Genomic DNA, 22,936 nt, shown 5'->3' on the forward strand with positions numbered 1-22,936 from the left:
ACACCAACATGGCACATGTACACATATGTAATAAACCTACACGTTGTGCACATGTACCCCAGAACATAAAGTATAATAAAAAAAATCATATCAAGTGTGAAATAAAGAAAATTATATAGAGAGAGGGAGAACAGAACCTATAAATATGCATGTTTGTGTACATACATCCATATACATACATATGTGTGTGCATGCAGTAATTTTATTCTCCTAAAGCAATGCCTCTGCCTTCCACCCTCACTGTACATTTCCTAGTCCTGTGATGTCCCTGGAACTGAGCACCTGATTTCCTTCTCTGCCTCCCACATGAACAGGGAATAGAAATGGAAACTACACTCTGTGGTTACTGTTGTGAAAATCCATGTCCCCCACAGGCTAGTTTGGCATCTTACATTCCAGTTCCCATTGTAAAAAAAAAAAAAGCAAGCAACAAACAAAAACTACAAAAGAAAAAATGAAATATTTGAAATTCTAGAGCCACAGAGGTTCCGGATTCACCCACCACCCACAGTGACCTCTGCCGCCCTCCAGACCTGAGGGCAGTTGCGCCTGAACAGCCTGCCTCTTCACCATGCATGAAAAGAGGTGACCTTAAACTTCAATAGATTTTACTCTGTTCAAAAGGAACCAGGTCAACATTCAAAGTCAGTGGTCTGACAACTCTAAGCTTTAGCCAGAAAGTATTGGAAACATTTAACGTGCAGTGGATGAAGCAGCCTGGCCCCACTGCACACAACACACTCGTGGGGACTCAAAGGAGGATACTCAAGATCCGCTGGGTGGAAGTGAGGACAGACCCAGAAACACGGGGGGTAGGGGGGTCAAACCAGGAAGGCTCAGGCCCTGACCTCCTCCTAGGCCCTGCCCCTCCAGAACTTGCAGTTTTTTCTGACCCGGAAGTGGATTTCACTGATGGAAAAGAAGTTCAGTATTTCTGGTCCAGCCCAGTAAGCTGCTCCCGTCGCCCAGCCTTCCACACCCCTGCAGACATCACAATCCCTACTCCCACTAACCTGACAAGGGAGCTATCATCGCCTAGAGACCGTCCTTGGCCTGCAACCCCGCGATGGGGTCCAGGGTCTGTGTCCATTTCTGGTTAAAATTGCTCTAAGGCTGGTCGCTGTCTTGGCCTTCCCTGCTTCCTCTCTGTTCACTTCTCCCCTTCTCACCCCATATGAAGCTTTTACTCAGGAGATGGATTATCGCCCCTCTTGGAACACCAAGGACACCACCAGGACACCGCACTGTCTCCTTGACCCTGGGATTCTGCAGACCTCAGTCTTCCTCTGAGGTCCCCTCACTCCCTACCTCATTTTTTCCATCCTTCTGGGGCCTGGGTCTGCTACATCTCAGGCTTCCTCTTCACAGTCACAGACAGAGGGAGCCCCCTTCATCCTTGGGCTGTGGCCACAGTTCACCTGCTGCAGGATACTCAGTGGCTTTCAGTAGTTCATCCAGACATCCAGATGGAAGTGGGATTTCCTGGAAGAAAAGCAGGACCCCAGAATTACACTGACTGTAACACAAGAGCCCAGATTCCCCTTCTGCATGGGACATTAAGCTGCAAACACTACATAGGCACTTAATGCTCAGCTGCCCTTTTAACATCTGGTCCAGTTGTGTCCCTCCTCCTTGGAATATCTCAGAAAATATATCTCCACCTAGAGTTGTTTAAACGCATCATCCTATGTGATTCCAGACCATCAGGGGGTACAATGGGTCCTCACCAGAACTTCCACTCTGCTTGGAAGACTTAGAAAATCCTGAGGCTGCTCAGAGGGTCAGATTCCCATTTCTGTGTTTCAGAAAAACTTCAGTCTTCTCCGGACAAGTGAGGAGACAGAAAATGTCTAGTCTCTCGCACATCTTTTGCAAGCAGTGGTGGCTCCCAGGAATCAAAACTATCAATGAATATATTTTTGAGACTCTGGTCAAAAGAAGAGTCATTCTGCAATTTCAGGTAGGATGGAGTGGTTCTGTGGCTCCTGAGGTGATTTTGAAAAGATCTTGACTCTCACAAGGACCATGGAGGACATTTCTGGCATTTCCAGACCAGGAGGAGTGACTGATGGACCTCCAGTGTTACTAGGAAAACTTTTTGTTGGACAGCTTTGCTTTGGCTTTCAGGCCTTCACATAGGTTGCTTAGATCATGGAAGTGTTTCTGCATTTCTGCATAGGCTCAGGATGCCTTCTCAAGTCGTCCCTGCAATTATGAGACAGTTTCTGTCTCCAGAGGTCACTTAGAATAACACAAGAGGCTTCACCTTCAAAGGGACACCAGACAATATAGCCACGGTTCAGCCAAGATTATCTGTGTTTACATATCTGTAAAGTAACACTCCTAGTTACCTCCATTAACTTGGACATCTTTCATGAATAGAGAAACTCTAGTGATTGTTATATAACAGCTGCCACAAAAATTAACCAATAAAAATAAATGATAAATGAAAAATAATAATTATGGTAATGAACACAATGACCTAAATAGTAAGAATTTTAATACTGGTGACAATATGAACATAAGGATACAAAAATCAATGTGGAGATTCTCCTAAATATACGAAAAGTTCACAAATTGGGTCCTCCTTGTGTAATTTGGAGTCAGAGTCAAAGAATTTCACTATGAAATGTGTTCCATGATGGCAAACATGAGAAACAGGAGGTGAAAGGAAAGCAAGCCACAGGAGAGCACGGGCTAACAGGACCACTTGTGTGCAAACCTCTCTAGTCAAGGACTACCAGCCAGAGGTGAAGAGAGTTTGGCTTGTGTCTTGCCTACCACTGGGCACACAAAAGCTTTCAGTAGTGCAACCAGATGGCTGGTTTGGCCTGGCTCCCTGCAAAGAAGACATGGATCTCATCCCCACCAGCCCATCAGTCCTGGAACTCAGACTCCTACATGCAGTAAACATGAAGCTCCACCTCCATAGCTGACTTCACCTCCTTACTGTCCCTCTGTCATCTGGTGTTTCAGGTGCTCTCCAGATCTGGACTTCTTGGCTCCCCTACCTTTATCAAGTGAAGTCAGGATGTATCATTCTCAGTGTTCTCCTGCCAGTCCAAGGTGAAACTCACCAATACAGGCATACCCTGCATGGACTTCCTTGGGATATTTAGAAAACAATGAGCTTGCTCAGGGGTGGTGTGAGCTCTAGGAGTAGAGTTACAGTCTCCCATGGAAACCTGAGAGGACTTAGAATATTCCCAGAGGCCTAAGCAGTCCAATCTTCCCTGGAAACATCAGGAATGATATACTTGGTCTTCCTGAGGCTCCAAACTTTTTCTAAATAAACTCAAAGGTTACAGAACCATTTTTCTCTCAGGAACTGAAGTGGAGTTATTTGCCTTCTGCCAGCATCTCACTTTTTTATTTTCTAAGTTAGATTTTGAGCCCAGAGGTAGATATTCCTTGTATTTGATTTACACAGGGAGCTTCCTAGAATGGATACTTTCTGCATTCACTCAGGTATTCACAAAATGCTGCAGTTCTGCTGAAAATCTATGAGATGACCATTTGATCACCCAAGCAACTTTAGAATGTGTCTTCTATGGAAGCCCTGGAGCCTCCCTTCTGGTATTTCATCCATTGCTGGTACTGAGTACCCAGGGTGAAACCCTCCATCAGACATTGTCAGCAATTCCAGTATGGAGATGGCACTGACGTGATGGGGCTCAAGAATCAGATGGTAGAAGACCAGCCAGGAGGTGAAGTCTCAGTAGGCTTGGGGGCTTAATGTTCAATGCACACCAGACTTCTGAGACTCAGGAAGCAGGTGTGGATCTGTCCGCCCAGTGTTTCTCATCTACAGCCTGGACCAGCCATTTCTTGGGGTGAACTACTGAAAGCTTTTGTATGACCTGTGTCAGGCAGGACTCTGGCCAGACCCTTTTCCATAGTCCATTTGTAATGTATTTCCACGTGGCACAGGCATCTCCACTTTTGCCCAAGCCCTCGTGTGGCTCAGAATTATTCTCCCTACTGCCACTCTTCTTTGTCATCACAGAAGATATTTCAAGATGCAGCCCCAAGCCTCTCCCTGTAATCAATAACATGAGGGCTCATATGGGAACAATGTCACAGGCTTACAGGAATATGCTCTTAAATACATGCTTTTTTATTATTCTCTTCATTAAAATGACATTTATATCATCACCATTGTGATTGTTATAAATGTTATTATTACGTGGGTACAGTTCTTTATCACGGATATATTTGTGGTAGTTATGCAATGTTTAATAATTTTTTTTATGCTCTGAAGACTGTTGAATTTGCTGAAGATGATTAAAAGACAACCTTAAAACATACATACCACAGTAACCCCAAGACTCCTACTGTACCACCTGGTGTCCTGTAGAAGAATGGGCTTCCTGAGTTATTCTTTTATTTTTCGGGCAAGTACCTATTCATACCAGCATAGGAGACAGATGAAGTGCACCCTGATCTTGCCATGGGCTCAGAAAGAATTCATACATATGCTTTATGTGCTAGCAACTCTATGAGTAGGCCTGTGAGCCCTAGAATGCACTTTCTTTCACCAACTAGTCCACCTAAAAGTTTTCTAAGTCAAATTCCCCCTCCATGCTTGGATAGGTCATGAATGGCTTTCTGTTACCCACCTAAGATGAAGGGATACTGCTAAATCAGGTTTGTGGCCAAGAAACGTTTACCTGGAGTGGCAGGAGAGGGACTACCTGTTCACCAGAGTCTCTGCAACACTTTCTTTTTCTTCTTCTTTTTTTTTTTTTTTTTTTTTTTTTGTGATAGAGTCTCGCACTGTCGCCCAGGCTGGAGTCCAGTGGCACAATCTTGGCTCACTGCAACCTCCGACTCCCAGGTTCAAGTGATTCTCCTGCCTCAGCCTCCTGAGTAGCTGGGTTACAGGTGCCCGCCACCACGCCCGCCTAATTTTTGTATTTTTAGTAGAGACGGGGTTTCAGGCTGGTCTCAAACTCCTGGCCTCGAGATCTGCCCGCCTCAGCCTCCCAAAGTGCTGGTATTACAGGCATGAGCCACTGCGCCCAGCCTCTGCAACATTTTCTAAGTCAGTACAGTAGTTCTTTGAACCACCTTTTCAGTCAAAGAACTCATGAAAAAGTCCCCCAAGAACTTGTGACCTTCTGGAAATTGTCAAAATCTCTACAGGTGTCCAGAGTCATCCAGAGCTGTATTGCAAACTACTGACTGGGTTCCACCATTATTAAAGCAAATACAAAATATGCCATGCCCACCAAAAAAAATCCAGAAGCCATGGTATTTAGCTCTTTCCATCTTTCTTGCCTCCTGCAGGTGGGAGAGTACTGAGTATGATGCCCTCCTGCAGCCTCTGGAGGACATGCCAGTGCCTAGAGGTACCAGTAGAGAGGGGCCATGAAAGAGCAGATGACAGCCAGGTGGCTGGGAATGACATTGTCCTGGGGTTTATTGCTTGTCATGAACTCTGCCACTGGGCAACATGTACTGGTCTGGACCTGTGCCTTCTCTGGATCCCTGCCCCATCAGCCAGCTATCTTATCTCCTGAAAGCTGGTAGGTGTTGGTCAGCATGGTGTTGCAGGACCAGGGTTATATTAACATTCCCTCTTAGGCTGAAACACCAGAAGTTAACACAGGAGTTTCCAGGTGTGCACATGCCAACGTCCAGATTGTTTTTCTTCTCGTTCTAGATGTTCATCCTTGCTTTCTGGGACTTGAAATAACCCTACACTGCCAAATATTTATGCCTATTATCCACTTAGGGAAAACTCGTATGTCCCAAGTCCATGGGGTTAGTATTATTATCAGTATTATAATCACTAGTACTAGTATCATGATGATCATCATTCCTGTTAATATTCATCAATATTTTTATGACTACCATTGTTAATATTGATTTTTCATTATTGTACAGCAAGGAATATAGTTTATCCATTCACAAATGGTGTTCAGTTACTAAAGACGACTACAAGGCATGCTCTGCAGACATATATACACACAGCTGTCCTGGAGACCCAGCTTTGCCACCAATCGCTCTTTCATAAGATGAGCTCCCCCAATACCCACCAGTTTTTCAGGACTCGACCTGAGCTGGTTGGGCTAGACCTGGAAAAGTTTCCTATTCTCAGCTGTACCTGGAACAATTTTAAAGACTCTTCAGAGGCCCAGTAATAGCTTTTGGCAGCTTCTAAGACCAGGGAGGGTTTCTTGGCCATTCAGAGCCATTCAAATATTCTAAGTAAACTCAAGGAACCAGAAACCCCACTTGCAGTCACGAAATACCAGTGAATGGCCTCTGTGAGTCTCTTCAAGTTTTTCAAAGATAACTGCCTGGAAAGGCTGGCCAGGAAGTCACCCAAGCCCATCCCTCTGTAGGATGTTCTATGTCAGCCAAGGACCCAGTGAATTGCCATTGAACAAAAGGGAGGAACAGAGACAGCATGCCTGAGCTTCTGGAAACATTCTAAGTGCCCTTGTTGGCCCAGAAAGACTGGAGCTGCCATACGAGGCACAGATATGGCAACCTAGCCACTCTAGGAACCACACAAGGTTTAAAGGCTCCCAGGAAGGGCAAACATGGCCTTTTAGAGCCATCAGATTTTATTCTAAGTCTACGTGGGAGACAGTGCACTTGGCTTCATCAAAACACCAGTGGAGGTGCTGTCACTTGCCCCAGTATCCGGTCTTTTCCACCTCATCTCAGAGCCAGGCAGCCACCATTTCCCAAAGCTGCTGTGCAATGAAAGGGGAATATTCTAGGTGCTCTCCTGTGCCCACGAAATTCTGTGGCCGCACTAAAGGCAGGAGTTGTCCTCCAGAATGCGCTTCAGGAATCTGACAACACTAGTCAAGATTAGAGAAGTTCAATTCAACGTCATACAAAACCAATCACAAAAAAAAAAAAAAAAAAAAAAAATGCATAGTGAGACAAAATGATGAACACACCTGCTAATAATCATGAATGACAATAACAACAATGATGATCTTAGTGATAATGCCACCAACACTGCTAATGGCAATAACAATAAACCTGAGGTAATGGCTGTTAGGGTCCCGATTCACCAATGTGAAGGATGGCGCCAATTTCTGGCCTTACAGAAATCAAGGAAAAGTAAACACCTGAAGGAGGAGGAGGTGAACCTGGAGCTCCCGCCGGCCTCTGGATGCTCCTTGGTGGAAGGAGAGGGACTTGGTCCTGAGCCTGCCCAGGATCCACCCGCACCAGAACCCGGGAGTCCCAGTCCCTGGATGGGCTCAGCCCCACCCAGGCCAGACACCCCGGAGCCCCGGAGCCCGGGTCCTCCAGCCCTCGCTGCCACCGCTCCTCGCGGAGCCCGGGCCCCCGCGCCATCTCAGCCTCAGCGCCGCTCTGCGAGGGCAGCGCCAAGGATGCTCCGGGCCCAGGGGGGCATCCGACCCCAACGGGATACTGACGCCCTGAGGGCTCGGAACAGCGCGGCCTGCGCAGGGCCCGCCATCTTGGGCCCTGCAAAAAGAGCGGCCTCTTCAAAGCCCCCTCCCGGAACCTCCCCGGAGGCCCCAGCCCCAAAGCCAGGGCGGCGGCGCCTCCCTCACCCTGGAGGATCCTCCGTGGAGACTCGGCTCCCCGCGGGAAGCAGATCGAGCATGCGCCCTGCATGGCCGGAACGATGGGTTTCATTGCCCTCTGCCGGCCATGAGGTGGCAGCACACGACGTTTGGCCTTTAGCGGTGGACCTGAGTCTGAATCACTGAAATTCAGGTATGGATTATTCAGTACCTTTCTTTTGGAAGATCAAATGGAAATTGAGTACGATATCTTGTGCTTTAATTAAAGAAGATGGGAATAAAGAAACAGATTCGAAAGTTAGTGTACAAAAGTCGATTGATTCCTTCTATGTGAAGGGAAGAAGAGCTTGAATAACAGAAGCATTCTGTGTTATGCTTTAATGCTGGAGATCTGCCATCATGCATTTGTCAAATCCCGTAGAATTTCACAGCACAAATAGTACATCTTTATGTGGCTCAGGACTACATATAATGTCAGCCACAGTTTGAGGGTAAATGACATATTATTTAAATAGATTAAACAATAAATAATGTTATGAGCTCTGCCTGGACACAATCCTTGCCTCTCCAACCAGTTTGCCAAGGGCTCGAATTTCTTGCTCGTTATCCTCACACTTGACGTAAACCCTGGCTGCGGAGTAGAATCAATCACTTGTGGAGATTTTTTAATATAATGATGTGTCAATTTCAACCATGGATAAGGCCATTTAGCCTTAGTAAGGCCTATCGTATTAAGATTGTGCCTGTTTTGCAAAATTTCAAGTCATCATCCCACCTGTTATTCAGGAAACGTTTTCTCTTGAGTTTTAGGTTCAGTACTGAGGCTCCTCGATGGACAATACATTTTCCAATTCTGAGGACAAGGCAGAGGAGGCCCCTCTGTGAGAACTTTCATTTTGCTTCTGGAAAAGTACATTGAATCAAATATAGGAAAGGCTTGCATGGCGGCTGACAGGTTCGGCTGTTTTATCATGCTGGTGTTTTATCTTCTGGACAGAAGTAAAAGGAGCACAGCTGTGTCTGTCTCTGTGTAATAACTCAGGACTTACCTGAATAAACTCTGGAATGTCATAAGATGAACTGCTACCTCCACTTAGAGAGGCTTCAGGGACAAAATTTCAAGAGATTTCTGAGGGATAGAAGAGCAGGGCTGCCTTATTCTCTGATCCCAGGTAACTACTCAGAGACAGAGGCAAGGGCTGGGGACACCCACATGCATATACTAGGTGTCTTTGATACCGCCTCCATTTGCTTGCTAAATCTATGCAATGACACACTGAGAAATCTGGCAAGTGGGGCTGAAGATCCCTGATGTGTCAGTTCCAGGGTTGGATGGAAACAAGTGGTTTTAGTGGACACTGAAGTAAAGGGAGGTGAGCTGTGAGGAAAGAGCCATTGAAGACTGGGGAGACTCAGAAGTTGGGGTAGAATCTCGACCCATAAGCCAAGGAGTGCAGATGCAAACCGATTTGTTAGGGCTGCATAAATGAAAGAAGGACTTCGCCAACACACTAAGTTTTTTCAACAACCAATAGTTTTCTTTCAATATTTGTAAGTATTGATCTTTTGGAAACATTTAATGAGATTTCTTATATAATTCTGCATTCAATTTATGCTCAGGTCACTTTGCTATTATACATTTACGTGCTGCATTTTTATGAATAGACATTTTCTCAAATTTCTGAATTATTTTGCTAAACTATGTGTTAAGAGTTTTTTCTAGAGGTCCACCTTCTTGACTCACTTTTCTGATGAGAAATCTATCAGGTTTCTCCACAGTGATTTTCAAGTTTGATAGCTCCTCGATGTGAGAAACTTAATGTCAACTAAGAAATGAATTACCACTAAAGAATCTTCTCCTTTCAAGATGCTAACTGTGTTTTGTCCAGTGTGAAATCTCACATGTGCCACAAGTGTTACTCTGTGAAGAAAGGATTTCTCATGATTTTTCAAGGCATAACTTCTCCAGTAAGAAGTGTTTGGCATTCCAAGAGAATTCATTGCCCTTGGAAAGACTTTCCCTTCTTATTTAGCGTATAAAGGATTTCCTCTCTTATTTTCCGTTTTAGCAGCATTTTATCACTGTGTTTTCTTGTGAACATCAAGCCTAGTGCTTGGCTGAATGTTTATTCACAGAAAATACAAATAAAGGGTTCATCCAAGTAAAGTTTTCTTATGTTATTTGACAACAAATTGCACATAAAAACATTTTCACACTGAACGCAGAACTAGAGATTCTCTACCTGAAAGTCCCACACGTTTTAAGTTATTAAAACTGTCGCTGAAGACTTTTAGTTTATTATGTTGACAGTTTCAGCTCTCTCATGTCATTTATGATCAGATCACTAACAAGTCTTTGGTACACACATGTCGTACAATTTCTCTTCCATATGAATTTATTGATGAGGACTGAAGAATAAAGGTAACTGAAGTAACATCCATGTTGGTTATAGTAATTCTTCAAAATGTGAGTCCTTTGGCATGTTTACATGTTACAACTACAGCTGAAGTCTCTTCCGTATTCCTTACATTTGTCATTCCTAACACCGTGTCATCTAAAGTCAGAATATGTTCTGAAGACTTTTATAATTTTCTCTCCAGGGTGAATTTTCTGATGTTATTTAAGATTAGTACATTGACTGAAGGCTTTCCCACATAAATGGCATTCATATGGCTTTTCTCCAGTGCATGTTCTCTCATATCATCTAAGGTCAGAAGTTACACTGAAGGCTTTCCCACATAAAAGACAAGCATGTGGTTTCTCTTCAATGTGAATTCTTGTGTGTCCTCTAAAGCCAGAGCTTTGACTAAAGACTTTCCCACTTTTATCACATTCATAACACACTTTTCCAAGGTGAGTTCTCTCATGTCTTCGAAGGTTAAAGGATTGAATAAAGCCTTTCCCACACTGATGACACTTATACGGTCTCTCTCCCGTGTGAGTTTTCTCATGTCTTCTAAGGTGAGAACACTGAGTGAAGGATTTTCCACATAGATGACATGCATATGGCCTCTCTCCAGTGTGAGTCATCTTGTGCCGTCTAAGGTGAAAGCAATTAGTATAGGCCTTTTCACATATATTACATTGATATGATTTACCTTTAGTGTGAATTTGTTTGTGTGGTTTAGGGGACAACTGATTACTAAGGGATTTTCCACACTGTTTGCTGACGTAGGGTTTCTTTCCACTCTGAGTTAACAAACACTGAGTCATTGTGGAACTGTGAGTGCAATCTTCTCCCAAATCATTACATTCAAAGGGATCCTCCAGAATGAGAGAGTTCTCCTTTAGGGACAAAGATTAAAAGCTCTTAATGATTTATTGACATACATCTATACATTCATTTCACCACCTTTGAATCCCAGACCAACCATTCAGTGGTAGAGCTCAGTTGAAATCTTTCCAATGTTACTTGTGTGAAAGGAAATTAAATTTTGGCACCCCAAACTCATTTAACCAAAGGGAAAAATCAAGCTAGGAACAGGGTCACACAAACCTGCCTCCCCCTTCTGGTTCCTAAATAATATGGCTACAAGATGAAAAGCTACATGCCTCCCCCATATTTTGCCCACAAGGAAATTCCTGATGAGCTGTTAAAATTACACCATGGCAATGCCAACTGATAGCTTGTCTTTACAGGCGCAGTCAGCCCCAGTTCACCAGACACAAATGCATATCCAATTGTTTCCCTGCCCCACTTTGCCTATGTTGTCTTATATAAAATGCAGCTTTCCTGCATTATTCCTCTGCCTCATTTGCTTATGTCATCTTATGTAAAAAAATCCAGATTCACTGAGCCAGAAAAATGCATGAATGACTATTTTTTTCTACCCACCTTTTACATGAAAATTGTGTACTTCTCAATATCCCATCCTTTCCCCCTTTAAATTTAAAGAAAATCATCTTTGGAGAAAGGTATACACCTGTCCCCCAGGTGCATGTCCTTAACTCTGGCAAATAAATCTCCTAAAATGATTGAGACTTGTCTCATCATTTTTCTCGATTGACACTTGTGTACACATTATCTCCTGCAGACACAGATATTTTCTCTTTTGTAAGATCCCAACTGCAGAGTTATTCCATTAATTGTGATGATATCAATATCTTTCAAAGTCTGAGCATGAGCAATGTGTATGCACTTGTTCTATTTTACAGATCTCATGTTATGGTTTAGAACACAGGTCACTTTATTCACTAAATTCAAAGTATCAAATTTTTTTTTTGCTTAGAAAGCACTTAATGCCAGCCTAATTACACTCAGGTGACTGTGCGTCATTACTAACTTAACCCATTACCAGGTCTTTAACTTAGATGACTGGTGTACACAGCTATAAAACTCACCATTGTCATACCGGTGGATGCGTCTTTTCTGATAGGATGCATGGATATCGTGTGTTTTTTCTTAAGGGAACTTTCCTTGTCTGAAATAATTGAAAAATAAATTGTTATCTTGGTATTATGGTAATAAAATTGTTTGAAAAACCCCAAGGCCCATTTACTTTTTTTTCAAAAATTGCCACTTAGATGTGGCAAATGTGTCAAATGAAGAAAATACTTCAATAGAAGAAACAGATTGTACAGCGTCAGCAATTGGAAAAGAGTTTTAAAATTAAAATGTGAAAAGAGTTAAAATGGACATGAGATATCAGGCAGGTAAATAGAGGGATAGTCTTCACAGGGGTATCGGGAAAAGAGTCAGCATGTGACAGTTTCACTCCAAAAAGTAAATGAATTATCCTTTTCCCAAAAGTAAAAGAAAAGGCAAGAGGACATAAGAGTAGCATCTGACATATGAACAAAATGATAATAACATCCAAGGAATTCTGCTCCAGTAGCTTAACCTACATTTTAGAAATTACCACTCATTTCATAAAACCGCTAATTAATATTTGACTGATATTATTCATTGACAAAGCACCTCCTCCTATTAGAGCACAGGACCCTGTTGCTTACCCAGATTCTGGCCTTGGAGAAATTCTCTTCCTTCCCGCCAGAGCTCTTTTCCTTGCTCCAGCTGCAAAGTTATATAGGATTTGCTTATCTGGTACCCTGTTAGTGGAAACAGTACATGTGTTTTGAGTTCACTGTCAATAAATGTGCATTATCACCAACTGTGAGGCAGGCTATCAAGGAAGAATAAAAACAGTGAAGGTCAGCTCAGGCCACAAGACCTAGAACACAGAAAACTCCCCAGGATTTTTCTGACCCAATGTGAGACTAGAAAATAAATCCAAACGAAAGGTCCATCAGGAAAAGGAAATTCAAAACAGTCAGGACCTATGAATGCTGAGTCCATGCCTAAGTTCCAAGACACAATGCATAATACACAGTCTTTTCAGAAACAGATTAATTAAATCTCTGCACAGTATGTTTATTATTATTCTCACACAGAACAAAAAAAGAACATTCAATTTACAAAAATAATTGGTGTTCTATACAGAAAAGATATTGCTATTGTTTTCACTAATTGGTCTCAGCCTAAGCACAGCGACTAAAGCAGAAGAGTTATTTAGAAAATATTTAATTTAATACATTGAAAATATTCATTAAGTTCCCAGGTCTGTTCTGAGTATTAGACACTGAGTACCAAAGAAACCATGAAATCCTTGTCAAGATTACATTCTAATTGAGTGACAAACTAAATAAAACAAAATAAAATAAAATAAAGATATTTCTTTCAGACAGATTTAGAGAGCTCAAACTTTTTTCAGATAAGATCTGTGAGAGAATCAGAGAAGAGATTAGAGTGAGATATAGGGAAGCTGTTCCAACACTTATTGAATGAATGAGTCAATGTGTGTCTACATACGTATGTGAAGGTGGAGGGACTCACCGAGGGACACCAGGTGACTGACGTTTTCCAGCATTACATCTCTGTACAGCTTTCTCTTGGATGTGTCCATCATGGCCCACTCTTCCTGGGTGAAGTCAATAGCTACATCTTCAAAAGTCACTTTGTTCTAAAACATCACAGACATTTTAGTTTAGACAGAGAATCCCTTTTAATGTCCAGAGGAGGAAGGCTGAGATGACATAGGTAGGATCTGGGTATGCAGAACACTTAGGGTTTTAGGTTCCAGCCAGTTCATTCTCAATACTAAGCTGGTATCTGCCTTTCAGATCCACTCACAGAGACATACCCACTCTTAATCCATTAAACTTTACTATAAAGAAATATCACATGAGGTGGGGCATAATATAGCCCAGATATTTTTCAGTAACGTGTTAATCACCTGTACATAACTGATTATAAAATTTTCACTTGAACCTTCATAAATAAAACAAATTTACCATGAATTTCAAGTAAATTACAGATTTGTCACAAGGCAAATAACCATGATTTACTACTTTTAAACATGACTGTGATTAAATGAATTATTTCTCTAGATAAACCACAGGTTTCTCACCAATCAAATGGTTAAAAGACCTATTATGTGCTTTGAAAAATCTAAAGAAGTAATAGAAAACATGTTTCCTATCTAGCAAATATTTATGAAATACAGGTCATTGGTCCCTTATTCATTAAAAAGTTAGAAAGTAATGAACCAGACTCCAGCATTCTTCAGAACTGAATAAGTTTTATGCAGAATATAGGACTCAATTCATACATATAGTCACTCTAATGTTATGTAATTCAGGTGTTCATGACAAGGCTTAAAGACAGTCCAGCCGCACAAGACAAGCCCGCTGAGGCTGCTATACTGAGGAAGTCTTAGTCTGATGATTCCTGTCATATGAAGCCTCCTGTTCTCAACTTTCTCTGGGCAACCCAAACATCAGTTATCACTGCCTCTCTTTTAACTTTCCCTTGTCACTTGGCTTGTTCAAGGATAAAAAGGCCTCTTTACTGTTTTGTTTTTTTCTAACCAGCCCTTATAGAGCATTTCCACAGAACCCTAAATTGTACTCTATCTACTATATTCCTTCTCCGAGTGTGCAACCATAATTAAGTAATTGTATTTTTTATATGCTACTTTCAGTTACCAGAAGGCAAAAAGGTTAATTATCAAAAGGTAAAACAAATGGAGATAAGCATAATAATGACTTCTTTAGTTGTCCTTCTGCAACATTTTTAAAAGCGCAAATATATTTTATCAAACTCTCCTTTTTCCTCAACACTGCGTAGCTCTTGCCCAAGGCCTATCACACGGGATTTATTGAACTCAGCTCCTAGAACCTCAGCCTCATTATTGGGCTGTGATCTTCTGCTCTTCACGCATCTCTATTGCCTACATTCATCACAATTCTGTCTATTTCAGCCAACGGTATAGTTAATGGGTCAATTATTTCCCTATGAGGTTATAGGATGGATAGAAGAAAAAGAAATACATAAATGAGACCTCTCATGTCTTTTTTTGTAAATAGCCTGCATAGGGGCTGGAATAAAGTAGTGTAATATTAGAAATTATATTGATAATTTAGGAATCTTTGACACATGATACCCAACCCAGAGTCCTGAGAAAACTTAATTGGAGGCCAGATACTTGAAAGTCTCCTGATTGCATTTGGAACACCCAGGCTGGGTGGATTTTGCATCATAAAAACAAACAAACAAAAAGAATAAAAATGAAACACCCATGCAAACTGGAGAAAACTGCCCATTTGCCAGCAATATGGGTATAATTTCAGTAGAAAGAGGCATCCCCTACTCACTAGTGAATGCATTGTCAAGAACTCAGTTTCTCTCTGTCTTCTTCTGGATTTCCACTTGCAGACACTTCAGGCACTAAGAAAAGCTGAGGTTGGAGAAAGAACACGTGAGACACCAGCCTTGTACATAATTTTCAGACCAACCTGTGATGAAAAGCCAGACCTTCACTGAAGTGTGACACCACCTGCACCACAGCCTGACCAACAGACACAAACACGCAGAGGCCTCTCCTCTTTTCCCACGGTCAAAATTAGGAAGCCTATGACTATGGTTTCTGACAAAGAAGGAACACAGATATCTTGTGAATGAGAACATCAAAAGCACTGAGTTTTGTATGTCAATTGACACAAGTCCAGATATTCAATTCCCTCACTGATTTTAAAACACAGGGATCCCTGACTCCGCTCACATGTGGAATATGATTTCCACCTGCAGATAAACACTGTGGGATTTCTCAGATTTTATTATCCCAGCTTTATGCCGTAGCAATGTTTCTCCAACACCAATCACAGCCTTCTGAAGCCTCACTCCACTTTTACTTTCTCTCAATTTCGACTTTTGTATTTCCCCTTGGAACTCGGAAATCAATCAAGTAAGAATCTGTTTTAGGGTCAAGTGCGTTTGCTCTCACCTGTAATCCCAGCACTTTGGGAGGCCAAGGCAGGTGGATCACCTGAGGTCAGGAGTTCAAGACCAGCCTGGCCAAAATGGTGAAACCCCATTTCTACTAAAAATACACAAATTAGCTGGGCATGGTGGTGCTTGCCTGTAATCCCAGCCACTCAGGAGGCTGAAGCAGGAGAATCGCTTGAACCCAGGAGGCAATTACAGTGAGCCGAGATCCTAGCACTGCACTCCAGCCAGGGCGACAGAGCGAGACTCTGTATCCAAAAAAAAAAAAAAATCTGTTTTAGGATGGGGATAATCAATTCAGAAATTTATTTCACTTGGAGGGTCAACACTCCCATCCTGCTGATCTAGCCCTTAAAATCCCCCGCATCAGAAATTCGCAGCAGTACCCTGGGTCATGGTGTTTCTGTCCTGTGTATACAGTCACAATCCTCTGGGATGCTCAGAAAATACAAAATGACTTAGGACTGAGAGAAATTTAGCAGCTCAATCTGATATTTTACTAAGGTGGTATCTAAAATTCTTGCAATCATGGTTTATATTAGTCTTCGTTAGTTGCAATATCTCTGATTATCATGATACATATTTGCTGAGAAATACTGATGTCCATGTGTATATTCATACATAGATATGTAGGTATATAGATGCATATGTTTCTATGAATGCATGTGTTTGAGACAGGGGGAAAACATGCATGTATTATTTCCCTGCTAAAAATATAAAAATAGTTAAATATATTTCATGTACAAATGATAATTATGTGTCATAAACAAAAAATTAACTGACCCATTTGTACATGAAGTCCAGGAAAAATAAAAAGGGTAACTTTGTATTAATTGTGACATTGTGCTTACAGATATACATAAATTTCCTTATTTAACCCTTATAATAACCCTGCTGATTATAGTTTATTTACCAGTTTAATAAATGATCAACAGAGTTTGAAAAATATGACAAAACTACAAAACTAGAAAATGACACAGCAATACTTTTAATTATATTCTGCCTTGTCACTGCCTCTTCTTGCTTTTTTACAAAATTACTCCCCTAACCAAGGTTCTCTACGATTCTGGGGACTCCAGGATTTAGACCCCAGTTCCCAAACTTCACTGTGTCTATTTTTACGGCCACATTTTAATGCACATTTACAGACTTCAACAAGCACTTTTCAATATCAACTTTTTTCTTATTCCTTGGACTATTTCCTACATCTGTTCATCAAGGCTCCAGTAACATATGACTCCATCTGCCTGTCCCTTCCTTGAATGTACCTGACAGTACATGTATTATGTAGTCTATAATTCAAGCAGAACAGATATTCCTTCAAAAAAATAAGGTATTAGAGAATGCCTACAAAGCTCCAGTGAAACCAGCTGTAACCCTTAATATTATTACCATGTAAACTCTTCCTCGAATATCAAAATAAGATTTGGATTTTAGAGAATATTTGTGTGTGATTATAACCCAAACATGAACTAAAAGTAATTTAAGTGGTCATATACAGACTGTGCCAGGGACAAAAAAGGACAAATACTATAAGAAAATTAAAGCACACTTATTTCCTAAAGGACTCTTGTGTGGAATCTATAAAAACTATTTCAAGATATAGAGATTAAATATATTTCAAAACACACACATACACAAGCAATCTTTAGGATAAATTTTTTAAAACTTATGTTATGGGTCTAAAATTTTCATTAATTCATGGAAAAAATGTATTGACAAACTTCTCACCAGAGCAGGAATAACAACTTACGTATTTGGTGACTTCAAGATGAGAGCCTGCACAGCTTAGTATCTCCCTCCAGATCTCTCTCTCTCTCTCTTTTTTGTTTTTTTGACAGAGTTTCACTCTTGTTGCCCAGGCTGGAGTGCAATGGTGAAATCTCAGCTCACTGCAACCTCCACCTCCCAGGTTCAAGCTATTATCCTGCCTCAGCCTTCCAAGTAGCTGGGATGACAGGCATGCGCCACCACGCTTGGCTAATTTTGTATTTTCAGTCGAGACGGGGTTTCTCCATTTTGGTCAGGCTGGTCTGGAACTCCTGACCTCAGGTGATCCACCCACCTCAGCCTCTCAAAGTGCTGGGATTATAGGCGTGAGCCACAGTGCCCGGCCCAGATCTCTTAAAAAGTCATGAGGAAGGAGCCATTCTGCATCCTCAATATTCCCTTAATATTTTAAGGACACCCATAACAATTAAGAGGCTGACTTGTGACTTCCTAGCCCTTTGAGGGCTATTTAGGCACACCTTAGTGAAGTATTAGGAATGCAGTATTAGGTCTCAAGTTCCTGGACACCAAAACCATGTTCTCAAACAGATCTTCAGTAAAAATAGCTGATGTCTATATTCTTTTGCCTGTCCTTTCCCTTCCTTTTAATTCAGAACTGCGGTCTCGAAAAGTGCTATTATTTAGTAGATTCTCTCAATTCTCAACACCAGCGCTATACAGTGTTGAGTAACATCTCAGGTGCTAGGGAAACAGCAGCTGACATTCTAGCAATGCACAAATAGAAAAGCAAAGATCACCACAGAGTAAAAGAGAATAGGTTTTTTAAAAGTATGAAACCAAAACAAATATATATCAGATTACACTATAAATGGAAAATCCTATTATGTTGACTGGATTGCAAGTCAAAACCTCTCATGGCTTCCAACATCCAATATATTCAAAGCAGTTCAGGAATGGTGGAAGTGGAATGGAATTTCAAATTATTCTAAGGTTGCATGTGTGAAAGCACCATGCCCTGAAACAAAATATTTATTTTTAAAGTGCATAATGAACACTGCATACAAAGTTTGTGTAACAAGAGAGAGAAAAAAATCTCACATTTTTAAAAAAGGAATATGCAACATATTTACATATAATAAAATAAAATTAAACTAAAATAACAACAATGGAAGACACAATCTGACCTCTGAAAATCAAGGGAGAAATCTCTTTTAAATAAACTTGGCACAATTTTTAAAGTAAGTTATGAAAAATAATAATACCTGAATACAGTATGTAAAAGTACCAACACAATAAAGCTAAAACAATATCCGTGGAAAAATTATTTGCTGTACATTATTTTTAAAAAATGATCTAAGTACTTTCCTCAAGAAGGTAAATGAATGAAATTTAAAAATTGCTTGAGAATATCTGTGAAAGGAAATGAATATAGAGAAGCAGAATATAATTTAACTATAAACCACACAAATAGAATTTAAAAATAAGGCCGGGCGCAGTGGCTCATACCTGTAATCCCAGCACTTTGGGAGGCAGAGGCAGGCGGATCACCTGAGGTCAGGAGTTTGAGACCAGCCTGACCAACATGGAGAAATCCCATCTCTACTAAAAATAGAAAAAAAAAAAAAAATAGCCAGGCATGGTGGCACATGCCTGTAATCCTAGCTACTAGGGAAGCTTAGGCAGGAGAATCGCTTGAACCTGGGAGGCGGAGGTTGCGGTGAGCTGAGATCACGCCATTGCACTCCAGCCTGGGCAACAAGAGCAAAACTCTGTCTCAAAGAAATAAAAAATAAAAATAAAATAAAAATAAGTGGCAGCCAACATGCCCAACATGATTTTCTGTGATGAAAGAAATACTCTATATCTACATTGTCCAATGCAGTAACTACCACACATATGTAGTTACAGAATTTCTAGTTTGGCCACAAATTTGGCTATTACTACTAAGGATATGCCATTTAGTTATTTAATTATAATTAATTTACAGTTTATAGCCACATGTGACTAGTAGTTACTCTATTGGCCAATGCAGATCTAGAATCTTGGAGAAGGCAGTTAAAATAATGAGATATGGTCAAAACAAAAATGGAAAAGGCGCACAAATAGTGAACACAGAATATGAGAATGTGAAGTAACAATCCACACAGTAAAATTTAATAATGAGATGCTGCCTTGATAGGACACATGTCTGATGATATTCAAGACTTGTCTTGTTACAGGTAGAAGAGCAGGAGCAGGGCAGGAGAGGGCTCTTCCCCTAACCACTAGAAATGTCAGGTGATGGTCTGTTCATTATCACTTTGCCTCTCTAAAAACGATAATTAGGCAGCACCAGAGAGAGGCCATTTCCTGACGGTCTACACCTGTTAACATCAAAAATGTTAATTAAATGCAGACCCCAGGAAGAAGCAACTTCTTGGGCATGTATGTTAAGAGACAAAAATGGCAAAGTATAATCTTCCGGGGACACACTCCACTGGAAAAGGAAAGAAAGCCTCAGATGGACATGCATATAACTCCCTAAACACACCGTGCAGGCTCAATTCCAAAGGGTAAGGAAAGCACTGTGCATGCCGGAAGCTCTCCCTAAAGGAAGAATCATGGGAAAGAGGCAAGCCCAACCCAGGATCAAGGTTAAAGGCCCTTCTCTTTTCTCTCTTGGACCTTCAGGCATCCACTTGGGTCTCTTCCAAGATAATTTTCCTTTCCTTTCTGTTCTAAAGCCTTTTTAAATAAACTTCCACTCCTGCTCTGAAACTTAGTCTCTTTTTCTGCTGTATGCCCCTCAGTCGAACTCTTTCTTCTGAGGAGGCAAGGACTGAAGTTGCTTATGGACCCATGCAGATATGCTGCCAGTAACTCGAATCTCTTCTACTGGTAACAGTATCATTGTAAGGGAATGAGGCCAGTTCACATCTCAGTGCTCGGAGAACTCACCAAAAATAAAAAGTTGGAGGATGCTGTGAACTTATCTACCTTCCAAGGCAAGTCCCACAAGCAAGCAGCAAGACTCTCTTCCCCCGAGGTCTTAAACTCTTCTGATGCTCCTTCTCTGGGAAAACGCATCCTCTGATTGGCTTCCCCTTATATAGGAAAAAACAATTAATAAACCTAATCAGCACTACATTCCAAGAGACGTGCCCTGATCGCACAGATACTGAACCTCATCAAAACTGCATTCTGGAGACACACCCGGTTCAATTTGATTGGATTTTTGAGACAACTACTAAAAACCCCACATCAACTTGGAAACCAAAGAGTTAAGGCTATTTTGAAGGAAAAATAGGAAGATTCATTCCTTTTTTCATTCATAAGTACCTTTTTTTTTTTTTTTTTTTGAGATGGAGTGTTGCTCTGTCTCCCAGGCTAGAGCTCAGTGGTACTATCTCTGCTCTCTGCAAGCTCCATCTCCCGGATTCACGCCATTCTCCTGCCTCAGCCTCCCGAGTAGCTGGGACTACAGGTGCCCGACACCACGTCCGGCTATTTTTTTGTATTTTTTTTAGTAGAGACGGGGTTTCACCCGTGTTAGCCAGGGTGGTCTCGATCTCCTGACCTCGTGATCCGCCCACCTCGGCCTCCCAAACTGCTGGGATTACAGGCGTGGCACCGCATCCGGCCTCATAAGTACTTTCGAGTGCATTATACGTACTAGAAAGCATTCGCAGTCATGGGGTACAGCAAGAAATCAGACAAACTAGAGTCTTATGGAGACTCTATATTCTAAAATTATTTGGAAGTAAACTGGACTTGAAAACAAATGGAAAGTGAATAGATATAAAAAGTTTCAATGTTCATGATGATGTAAAAAAATAAAATATATTGCAGAAATGAAGTCAGGAAGTGTTAGGGGTCATATGGTACTTGTAAGGCCATTGGTATCCTCTGAAACTCCAGCAGGCTGAAGACATTTGCATAACTAAAAGGAAAGCAGACGCTAATAAAGACAATGAAGAAAGGGCCTCAAAGGCATTTCAGAGACCTTGGCTGGTGGCAGCCCCTCCCTTCAAAGGCCTGGAGGCCTATAAGGGAAGACTGGTTTTGTGGGCTGGGCCTAGGGCTGCACCACCCATGGCAAGCGCAGGACAGTGCTCACAGCATTCTACCTCCCAACCACTCCAGCTCCAGCCACAGCTAAAAAGGCCCCAGACACAGTTTGGGTCACTGCTTTGAGGGTGCAAGCCATAAGCCTTGGCAATTTCCATGGGATATTAAACCTGCAGTTGCACAAAGTACAGGAGCGCGCTGCTGATAAAGACATACCCAAGACTAGGCAATTTACAAAAGAAAGAAGTTTCATTGGACTTACAGTTTCACATGGCTGGGGGGAGGCAGAAGGCGAAAGGAATTTCTTACATCACAGCAGGCAAGTGAGAGAATGAGAGCCAAGCAAAACTGGTTTCACCTCATCAAACCATCAGAACTCGTAAGACTTATTCACTACCACGAGAACGATATGGGAGAAACTGCCCCCATGATTCAATTATTTCCCACTGGGTCCCCCCACAACATGTGGGAATTGTGGGAGTACAATTTGAGGTGAGATTTGGGTGGCAACACAGAGCCAAACCATATCCAAATCCAGAAGCCTTCACCTGGATTTCAAAAAATGTATGGAGAAGCCTGTATGTCCAGTAGAAGCCTGCTGGGGTGGAGACCTCATGGCAAATGTCTACTACAGCAGTGCAGAGGGAGAATATGGGGTAGGAGCCCCCACAGAGTCCCCACTGGGGCACTACCTAGTGGAGCTCTGAGAAGACGGCCACCATCCTCCAGACCCCAGAATGGTAGATCCACTGACAGCTTGCACCCTGAGCCTGGAAAAGCTGCAGGCACTCAACGCTAGCCCTTGACAGCAGCCATGGGGACTGACCCTTGTATCCAAAAGCAAATAAATTGTTCTACCATAAAGACATGTGCACTCATATATTTATTATAGCATTATTTGCAATAGCAAAGACATGAATATTTTCTCTATCATTGGATTATCTATTATTTATATCTATCTAATATTTTCTCTATCATTTTCTCTATCCAATGATAGAGAAAATATAGTGTATGTACACCATGGAATACTATGCAACCATTAAAAAAATTATGTCCTTTGCACCAACATGGATGCAGCTAGAGGCCATTATTCTAAAATAATGCAGGAAGAAAAAACCAAATACCATATGTTCTTAGTTATAAGTAAGAACAAAGCACTGATTACACATGGATGTAAAGATGGGAACAACAGATCCTGGGGACTACTAGAAGGGGAAGGGAAGGTGGGGACCAAGACCTGAAAAACATATACACCATGAAATACTATGTTTTCTACCTGGGTTACAAGATCATTCATACTCCAAGCCTCAGCATCACACAATGTGCCCATGTAAAACCCTGCACATGCAT

The 22,936-nt window shown here is 41.6% G+C and overlaps 1 protein-coding gene and 1 long non-coding RNA gene across 5 annotated transcripts in view; both read right to left on the reverse strand.

Annotated features, from left to right (window-relative positions):
• Nucleotides 1-7,229, reverse strand: part of LOC119618921 (uncharacterized) — a 73,413-nt gene extending 66,184 nt beyond the window's left edge. For all 4 annotated transcript variants that reach the window (XR_012093641.1, XR_012093642.1, XR_012093644.1 and 1 more), the window contains exons 1-2: nucleotides 7,095-7,229; nucleotides 1,309-1,482 (exon numbers count right to left, since the gene is read on the reverse strand). This is a non-coding gene — a long non-coding RNA (uncharacterized lncRNA). The remainder of the gene's footprint in view (nucleotides 1-1,308; nucleotides 1,483-7,094) is intronic.
• Nucleotides 7,230-10,042: 2,813 nt separating this feature from the next.
• On the reverse strand, nucleotides 10,043-15,511 carry ZNF705D (zinc finger protein 705D). The gene is made up of 5 exons (XM_073018629.1): nucleotides 15,178-15,511; nucleotides 13,358-13,484; nucleotides 12,478-12,573; nucleotides 11,866-11,945; nucleotides 10,043-10,809 (listed from the first exon to the last, which is right to left on the reverse strand). Exons 1-5 carry the CDS (start codon nucleotides 15,187-15,189, stop codon nucleotides 10,225-10,227), a joined length of 900 nt encoding a protein of 299 aa, XP_072874730.1. The 5' UTR covers nucleotides 15,190-15,511; the 3' UTR covers nucleotides 10,043-10,224.
• Nucleotides 15,512-22,936: the final 7,425 nt, after the last annotated feature.

Source organism: Chlorocebus sabaeus, chromosome 8 (assembly GCF_047675955.1).
Source record: "Chlorocebus sabaeus isolate Y175 chromosome 8, mChlSab1.0.hap1, whole genome shotgun sequence".
Taxonomy (NCBI): Eukaryota; Metazoa; Chordata; class Mammalia; order Primates; family Cercopithecidae; genus Chlorocebus; species Chlorocebus sabaeus.